Source organism: Salmo salar, chromosome ssa27, assembly GCF_905237065.1.
Source record: "Salmo salar chromosome ssa27, Ssal_v3.1, whole genome shotgun sequence".
Classification (NCBI taxonomy): domain Eukaryota; kingdom Metazoa; phylum Chordata; class Actinopteri; order Salmoniformes; family Salmonidae; genus Salmo; species Salmo salar.
Window position 1 is genome coordinate 37120256 of NC_059468.1, and position 9745 is coordinate 37130000.

The 9745-nt window shown below is 44.4% G+C and overlaps 1 protein-coding gene across 8 annotated transcripts in view; it reads left to right on the forward strand.

Annotated features, from left to right (window-relative positions):
- Positions 1–9745, forward strand: part of LOC106589035 (eyes absent homolog 3) — a 35320-nt gene that overhangs the window by 11615 nt on the left and 13960 nt on the right. For 5 of the 8 annotated variants that reach the window (XM_045709252.1, XM_045709251.1, XM_014178682.2 and 2 more), the window contains 8 exons: positions 831–880; positions 4013–4107; positions 4723–4792; positions 5763–6127; positions 7090–7236; positions 7522–7592; positions 8229–8418; positions 9509–9678. In XM_045709252.1, coding sequence (XP_045565208.1) covers positions 831–880; positions 4013–4107; positions 4723–4792; positions 5763–6127; positions 7090–7236; positions 7522–7592; positions 8229–8418; positions 9509–9678 — 1158 coding nt within the window. Of the gene's footprint in view, positions 1–830; positions 881–3099; positions 4108–4722; positions 4793–5762; positions 6128–7089; positions 7237–7521; positions 7593–8228; positions 8419–9508; positions 9679–9745 lie in introns of those variants that run through there. The other 3 variants (XM_014178685.2, XM_045709250.1, XM_045709254.1) reach the window with 3 other exon arrangements.

Consider the following 9745-nt stretch of genomic DNA (forward strand, 5'->3'; position numbering starts at 1 on the left):
AATTAAATGTCCTTTTAATATAACATATATGTAATAAATCAGATTTTTATTTTTTTTATGAAAAATTCTGCATATCTAGGAAGATTTTGACCCACCTAATCCCAACATTTCTCCATGTTTTCACCATCATTGTAAAGCCCTAGTTATTTTTTGCTTTGACAGTCATTTCTGAAAAATATTATTTATTTAATGTGGTTAGTGATTGATTCATTGTAATGTAAAAAAAAAAAAAAATGGTGAAAATTTCACTTGAAAAAACATGAAACATCTAATATAGTCTTTGAACAGAAACACAATACAACTAATAGTCAGATCATAGAGATAATGAGCTGGTTCTATTCTTTCTTTTTTTGCCATTTTCTGGTGTTTGTGGTGGAAAATTTAGCTGGTCGAGCATAACATGTCAACCCAGTTACCCATAGATCGGCTAGAAATGTTTTTAACATTGACATTTTTTTGTTGTAAAGCTTGCATTCAATTGCCCCTCCCTGATGCACACAACAAGCTTCCATTTCCCCTGTCACAATGGGATTAATGGATGACTTAAGATGAACTCGTCAACCCTGTTACGGTCTTCTGTGTTTATTTAGCACTTAATAGGCAGTTACTATAGTATTTCAACAACAAAAAATGTATTTAACCTCTTGAGATGGGAAAACATTTTTTATTAAGTTGAATGTGCTCTTTGACAGAATATTAAAATTAGGTGAAATAAAAATTCACTAAATGAACTGCTCAAAAGGCACCTAATTGGTGGAACGACACTTGTAAGTGGAGACTAAAAGAAGAGCTGACGTCATTGATGTAGCCTGTGTGTTTTACTTTTACAGACCAAGAAGGCCAGACATGAGCTGGATGTTGGACTGGACCAAGAGCCGAGGTCAGTTTTAATTGTTTATTTTCTAACCATCAATGTTTTTTAAAATGGAAAGTCACTCAGAATGAATAAGATGCATGTTCTTATGTGACCAAAGGAGCAGATGTTTGACAGGGTCAGTCAGCTTTGTCACTCACACTACAGTCACTCACTCACTAGAGTCACTCACTCACTAGAGTCACTCACTCACTAGAGTCACTCACTCACTAGAGTCACTCACTCACTAGAGTCACTCACTCACTAGAGTCACTCACTCACTAGAGTCACTCACTCACTAGAGTCACTCACTCACTAGAGTCACTCACTCACTAGAGTCACTCACTCACTAGAGTCACTCAGACACCAGAAGATTCTTGAGTGATTGTTTTTTCGTATTGTTGCTGTTAGTGGTCTTTCAAAGATTCTCACGTTGAGGGCTAGACCGATAAGTGCGGATTGTTTAATAGTTTGATGGTCCATTTTGACTTGACTCTCATTACCACAGGTAATGCTGACCAGAGTATGTGAGCGGCGCTGGAGCGGAGCGAAACCAATTTGACTGGAGTGCGGAGCGAGATATCCAAAGGCTGGAGCGTCAGCCTTCTCGCCTGCTCCAATTTCGCTCCAGTAGCGCTCACTTCACGAGCTCAGGGCATGCCCGGCCCAGCATGCATTTGTAGTCTACTTGTGTGCTGTTATAGCCCCTTGCTTTAGCTACTGTCATGGCGTTCACTAAATATTTCCATAAAGAAACTGATAAAACACACAGCTGCTAAATCAGGGTGACTTACAAAGATGAGAACCAAGAGAGGGAGTGTGGTGATGTAGTGTCCACAACTAAAGAATCATTGTGGAATCTGAAAAGACACATATCCCCAAAACATGATGGTGTACTTACTACGTGCACATGCTAAAAGAAAGGAGTGAGGTTTGTAGATAATTAAGTGTGTCATTGTAGCAAAGTATTTATAAACAAAAAATCAGATCTCCTAATTTTTGTTTTACTATCTATATACAATAGGCCATAATTAATTTTGGCCCAATAGGCCTGGCATATTCCAACTTTCAAAGTGCTTTCTGTTATAATAGGGTTATTTTGCGTGAAAACCTCTGCATTTCTGCCCAGCCTGGCAAGAGTGGCCAAAAGGGTGTTGAGCATCCCCAGTGACTGCAAACGCGGAGGACATTCTCCGCTGCTGTCCTGACTCCAGGCACCATTACATGAGCCTGAAGCCACAGACTGGACAAACTCGTGTTTCTAGAAATGAATACAAAAGCACTGTAGACTGAGCCAAATAAGATGTTTTTTTCCATGTAATTTGTATTTAATTCAGCCTACAGTACCAGTCAAAAGTTTGGACACCTACTCATTCATGAGTTTTTCTTTATTGTTACTATTTTCTACATTGTAGAATAATAGTGAAGACATCAAATCTATGAAATAACACACATGGAATCATGTAACCAAAAAAGTGTTAAACAAATCAAAATGTACTTTTCCTTAACTCTGCGGTCCAACTCATCCCAAACCATCTCAGTTGGGCTGAGGTCGGGTGATTCTGGAGGCCAGGTCACCTGATGCAGCACTCCATCACTCTCCTTGGTCAAATAGCTCTTACACAGCCTGGAGGTGTGTTGGGTCATTGTCCTGTTGAAAAACAAATGATAGTCCCACTAAGCGCAAACCAGATGGGATGGTGTATTGCTGCAGAATGCTGTGGTAGCCATCCTGGTTAAGTGTGCCTTGAATTGTAAATAAATCACTGACAGTGTCACCAGCAAAGCATCTCACACCTCCTCCTCCATGCTTCACGGTGGGAACCACACATGCAGAGATCATCTGTTCACCTACTCTGCGTTTTACAAAGACACGGCGGTTGGAACCAAAAATCTCTAATTTGGCCTCATCAGATCAAAGGACAGATTTTTGGGGTTTCTTTGCAGCAATTCAACCACGAAGGCCTGATTCATGCAGTCTCCTCTGAACAGTTGATGTTGAGATGTCTGTTACTTTTATTTGGGCTGCGATTTCTGCAGCTGGTAACTCTAATGAACTTATCCTCTGCAGCAGAGGTAACTCTGGGTCTTCCTTTCCTGTGGCGGTCCTCATGAGAGGCAGTTTCATCATAGCGCTTGATGGTTTTTGTGACTGCACTTGAAGAAACTTTCAAAGTACCTGACTTTTTCTGCATTGACTGACCTTCATGTCTTAAAGTAATGATGGACTGTCATTTCTCTTTGCTTATTTGAGCTGTTCTTGCCATAATATGGACTTGGTCTTTTACCAAATAGGCCTATCTTCTGTATACCAGCCCTAACTTTTCACAACACAACTGATTGGCTCAAACGCATTAAGAAGGAAAGAAATTCGACAAATGAACAAGGCATATCTGTTAATTGATATTAGCGTTCCAGGTAACTACCTCTTGAAGCTGGTTGAGAGAAATATATTTTTATTTGTTTAACACTTCTTTTGGTTACTCCATGATTCCATGTGTTATTTCATTGTTTTGATGTCTTCACTATTATTCTACAATGTAGAACAAAGTAAAAATAAAGAAAAACCCTGAAAATAGTAGGTGTCCAAACATATGCGCAATTCATAGACTATAATGATTTACTAAAATTAAATGTTTTAAGTGCTGAGTGCTTTATGTCCCTACCAGCCTATTGTGTTGCACTCACAAATGCTTCACAATGTATTTCTTTGTAGGCTATAGCCTTGAAATTACAGCCTAAATAATAAATTGTAGTTCCTCCTTAGTCTCCCTGTCTGTCTCCTGACCTATTTAGAGTGTTTCTATGCTGTTTAATATGACATGTAGCCTATTTAAAATGGTGAGCTTCTTACCTTCACCGTTTTAATGTTTATTCAACTACTTTTCATTCAAATCATATGGTTTGGTTTCAATACTTCAAAACCAAATGGTAGGTCCAGGTAGTCACAAAAAAAATAGATGCATGTTGGTTAAATAGTGACATAATGAATGGAGTGAATTTGGAGCGCCAGTTTATTTTTTCCCTGTGAGTGCAGCGCAGTTTTTTTTTTTTAGCGGAGCAGTTGAAAAGGATGCTCACATACTCTGGTGCTGACCGTGCTGTGGGAAGGAAATGGGCTGTGATATTTGGTACATGGATGTCGATGTGTGTTTTTAGGGGACTACGTGATGACCAGATCCCTCCTACTCTCTTGGGCTCAGGAGATCAGGACAATTCATACTCTACGTTGTCTGATGCCCAGCTTGATGGAGGTGAGTGGCTTCTAAGAGAAGATGTCTATCTGTTTGGGTGTGTGGGTATGGAGAACGGATGGAATTATACTGTCGGTTGAATAGACACCATCAGTGGTGGTTCATTGGTACAGATGGTTGACTGTTGGTTCAGTCAGAGAAGGAGTGAGGCCTTGGGCTTGTGACGAGTCCATAACTCGCACACACCGGTACGAGCAACACGCACACACCGGTACGAGCAACACACGCACACACCGGTACGAGCAACACACGCACACACCGGTACGAGCAACACACGCACACACCGGTACGAGCAACACACGCACACACCGGTACGAGCAACACACGCACACACCGGTACGAGCAACACACGCACACACCGGTACGAGCAACACACGCACACACCGGTACGAGCAACACACGCACACACCGGTACGAGCAACACACGCACACACCGCTACGAGCAACACACACACACACACACACACCGGTACGAGCAACACACACGCGCACACCGGTACGAGCAACACACTCCTTGGGTCTACACTCCCTTTTCATTTGTCATAATGAGAGCATGTTTTGTAAAAAAAAAAAACATGAAATTAAGCTTAGCTATCGTTGTTCTTTTTTTCCCAGCGGTGGCCAGCAGAGTGCTCACCACAACAACAGCCTCTGAATATAACTCACACATCTACCAAGGAAGCAGGTGAATATCCTCAGCTGTGATTGGTTATTCAGTGTTTCCTGGTCCTGCGGAGCCAAAGAGGTGCACAAGTTTGTAATATCACTAACACACCTGAAAATCTAAGGCGTGATGATGAGTTGTTTTGTTGAATCAAGTGTGATAGTGCTAAGACAAAAAACCAAAATGTGCACCCCTTTAGGTCCCCAGGATTGGGAAACACTGGGTTACATGTATGTTGGGACTTGCATGCCTGTTCAATTAAAACTTTATTGTTCCCGCAGGGAAATGCATGTTGCAGCCAGTGTTATGATGATTTCTAGTTCTACTGTATAATTGCTAACATAGGACTGTATCTGTGGAAAGTCAGAGACCTTTTTGAGAATAGCTGTTCAGGACCCATATTGTCCTACCAAGCAAAAAGGCAGTAACTGCTCATAGAGTGGAACTGAGAAAAATGGCTTTTATTTACCTTGGTTTCACAATAACTTTATGCAGTTACTACTAACATGACCCCAATTTTCTTCCGAACACAATACGAGGCAGGATACTTGTCCACATGATTAAGCATGTATTTAATGTATCAAAAATAATGACATTAACTCATTTTTGACCAAATTAGCAGTTACTGCCTTTTTGCTTGGTAGGGCAGCACATGTATCAAGTTTTTCAGAGTGAGGTGTGCTGATCTAGAATCAGATCCAACCTGTCCGTAATAATCTGATTCCATGTGATCAAAAAGGCAAAACTGATCTTAAATCAGCGCTCCTACTTTGAGACTCTTGATAAATGCGGGCCTAGTTCTCCGTTGCATGCTATTGGGTAGAACTTTATTGCAAAATTCTGATAACTTTCCCAAAAGGAATAAGCAATAGATCTGTGAAACATTCAACCGGAATTTCTATAAAAAAAATTTTTTAAGAATTTGGGGAAAGTTTCCAGAATTTTGCAACCTTACACAGACATGCTGTATCTCTCCCCGTCTATCCCACAGACCAGCAGTCACATCCTACACCACCAGCCAGGGTGCCTTTCCTCCTCTGGCCCAGGCCACTGTCTACACCGCCTTCCCCCAGGCAGGACAGACCCAGGCCACTGTCTACACCGCCTGCCCCCAGGCAGGACAGACCCGGGCCACTGTCTACACCGCCTGCCCCCAGGCAGGACAGACCCAGACCACTGTCTACACCGCCTTCCCCCAGGCAGGACAGACCCAGGCCACTGTCTACACCGCCTGCCCCCAGGCAGGACAGACCCAGACCACTGTCTACACCACCTTCCCCCAGGCAGGACAGACCCAGGCCACTGTCTACACCGCCTTCCCCCAGGCAGGACAGACCTACGGCCTCCCACCATTTGGTCAGTCCCTCCACGCTGCTCTAAGTCTTCTAATATAGTGTAAAGCAGGAATGGGCAGTGGGGTGGCGCCCCTTTTTTATAGGCCTGCAGATTTAGGAGCTCAGTCGGTGTCTTATTGTTGAGAGTTAGAATAGTAGAATACACATGGTGCAATATGGAAACATGGTTGTGCATCTTATGTTAGTCACTGACACACTCAATTAGCCCATGTCACCTAAAACATTTTTTATTGCTAAGTTAGTCTAGCCAGTTAGTCACTCTCACTCAGATATCGTATTTAAGAACGGTAAACATTTCTCTCCACCTTATAGTAAAATGTGTGGAATTGCAGAAAATTCGTTATAAAATCGCAAAATCTTCTCTCCCCGCCCCATGGCAAAATGAGTAGAATTGCAGGAAATGAACTCTAAAATGTATATATTTCTTCTCTCTACTGTCAAGGGGGGAGGCTGCTAAAATGTGTTGCTCACAGTTCAAATTGTGGCCCCCCAGATTGTGCCCCCCCCCCCATCAAAGATGACCATCTGTGGTGTAGAGTGAGGTTGCCGCTAGACTCTTGTTGCATTTTCCCCACTAATGCTTACGGTTGGGATTGGGGGAGCTGATCCTAGATCTGGACCCTAGGGGGAGCTGATCCTAGATCTGGACCCTAGGGGGAGCTGATCCTAGATCTGGACCCTAGGGGGAGCTGATCCTAGATCTGGACCCTAGGGGGAGCTGATCCTAGATCTGGACCCTAGGGGGAGCTTCACCCCAGAGCTTCCTAACATCTCTTGCATAATAACCCAACACTACGCTTTGGTTTGTTTATTACACTTGAAGCTAGACGGCTACGTCTTGCAACAAATAAGTTTCAACTTTCTTGACTGAAAAGTATTTATTTATAACTTGTTTCCTTCTCTTACATCTCTTCTTCTTCCCGTTCTACCTCCTTTTGCTCGCTCGCTCCCTCCCTCCCTCAGGTGCTATGTGGCCAGGTATTAAGTCAGAGACGGGGCTGCCTGATGCAGCACCCTCTGTTGGCCAGCCTGGGTTTCTCAGCTTCAGATCAGCATATACCTCAACCCAGCCAGACCCAGACCATGTGCACTGCTCATACCCCAGCCAAGGCAAGCCATCTATCTCACTACGTGCTGGAAAAGACTTATCAGTGCCAGCACATTCCTGATCGGTCCCATAGTGTGAACCAGGCAGTTTACTGGACACAACTATCAGGGGGCTAGAATTTAAACAGATGTATTCTTGCACTTTTCACTACTGATGCTACTACGGACCCTTGGGTGAAGGATCTTGAATAGTCAGAATGAGATGAAGTATTGATTCCAGTCTGTTTTTTTTGTTTTGTTTTGTTTTTGTTCTCCAATGTTTTGACGTGTCTGGTTTTTCTCCACCAGGCTCCAGTTTCACTACATCCAGTGTGTACACTAACATCCCCTGCGCTTCCGCAGCTACAGAGGCTCACCAGGTAAGGACTGGCCGTCTGGCTTGGAACAGGGAAATCAGAGCAAAAATGTCACTGGAGCCTATGTGAAGTGAACTGTCTTAAGGCATGCACAAAAATCTCTATACAGAGCCTTCCCGTGCAGTGCGTGGTGAAGTCACTATACTGTTACGTAGGGAGCGGCGGGGTCTAAAGGGAGCGGCGGGGTCTAAAGGGAGCGGCGGGGTCTAAGTCCTTTTTGTGGTGGACCATTCTTGATACACACAGGAAACTGTTGAGTGTGAAAAACTCAGCAGCGTTGCAGTTCTTGACACAAACTGCTGCACCTGTCACCTACAATCATACCCCGTTCAAAGGCACTTAAATCTTGTCTTGCCAATTCACCCTCTGAATGGCACACACACACAATCCATGTTTCAATTGTCTCAAGGCTTAAAAATCGTCCTTTAACCAGTCTCTTTCTCTTCATATACTCTGATTGAAGTGGATTTGTGACATAAGGGATCATAGCTTTCAGCTGGTCAGTCAATGTCATGGAAAGAGCAGGTGTTCTTAATGTTTTGTCCACTCAGTGTAGAGAAAGGTTTCTCATTTGGGATGCATCCTTGTTGTTTCACACGGATCTTCATGTGTCGTCTCTGTGTGTTTGTCCTGCTGCAGGAGTTCAGCAGCAACTATAACGTAAACTCTCTGGGCCAGACCCAGTTCCCTCAGTACTACGCCCCGCCCCTTAGCTACGTCCCCGCCGGGCTGCCCAATAGCGAAGAGAATGGATCCAGTATGGGTGTGGCCGGGTATCCAGCTATAAAGACGGAGGGCAGTGCCTTGGCTGGACTGCCCAGCACTACAGGTACATCAGCCGTTCCTCATAACAATAGCTACTAGTTACCGTTGGTACCAGTTACCATAGCTACTAGCTACCTGTGGTACCAGTTACCATAGCTACTAGCTACCTGTGGTACCAGTTACCATAGCTACTAGCTACCTGTGGTACCAGTTACCATAGCTACTAGCTACCTGTGGTACCAGTTACCATAGCTACTAGCTACCGTTGGTACCAGTTACCATAGCTACTAGCTACCGTTGGTACCAGTTACCATAGCTACTAGCTACCGTTGGTACCAGTTACCATAGCTACTAGCTACCGTTGGTACCAGTTACCATAGCTACTAGCTACCGTTGGTACCAGTTACCATAGCTACTAGCTACCGTTGGTACCAGTTACCATAGCTACTAGCTACCGTTGGTACCAGTTACCATAGCTACTAGCTACCTGGGGTGCCAGTTAGCATAGCTACTAGCTACCTGGGGTGCCAGTTAGCATAGCTACTAGCTACCTGGGGTGCCAGTTAGCATAGCTACTAGCTACCTGGGGTGCCAGTTAGCATAGCTACTAGCTACCTGGGGTGCCAGTTAGCATAGCTACTGGCTACCTGGGGTGCCAGTTAGCATAGCTACTGGCTACCTGGGGTGCCAGTTAGCATAGCTACTGGCTACCTGGGGTGCCAGTTAGCATAGCTACTGGCTACCTGGGGTGCCAGTTAGCATAGCTACTGGCTACCTGGGGTGCCAGTTAGCATAGCTACTGGCTACCTGGGGTGCCAGTTAGCATAGCTACTGGCTACCTGGGGTACTAGTATCGTCTTACCTTAGGACCATGCAGGTACTTCTGATACCTCCCGTTATAGGTATCACTCTGTCTTACTGTATGAATGCCAGTTCCATACTCATTGCATGTGTACATGTATTTGGATGGATAGCACTGTGGGATCAAGTAGGAAGTTTAAATTGTTTTGTGTTCTCTACATTGCCTTGATTATGGGCTTGTTAGGCCATATATAGGCTGAGGTGTTCAACTTTCAGAAACATGGAGGGTTTAATGTCTTTGTGTGCAGTGTTTCAACTGTCAGTCTTCAACATGTCTGTGCCCTCTACCTCAGATGCATGCCCACGTGAGAACCTCCCGCCCGGGGTAGCCCTGCCTACAGGTGTGGCCCTCCCCATGGGGGCCCTAGACCAGGATGAGGCAGGGAGGAGGAACCCTGCTGGGAAGGCTAAGGGGAAGGCCAAGAAATCAGACAGCAACCAGCCTACTGACGCTGACCTGGAGGTAACCATAAGGCCCACATCAACACAGATCTACAACCATTCATTCATATAGCTACAGACTAACACAT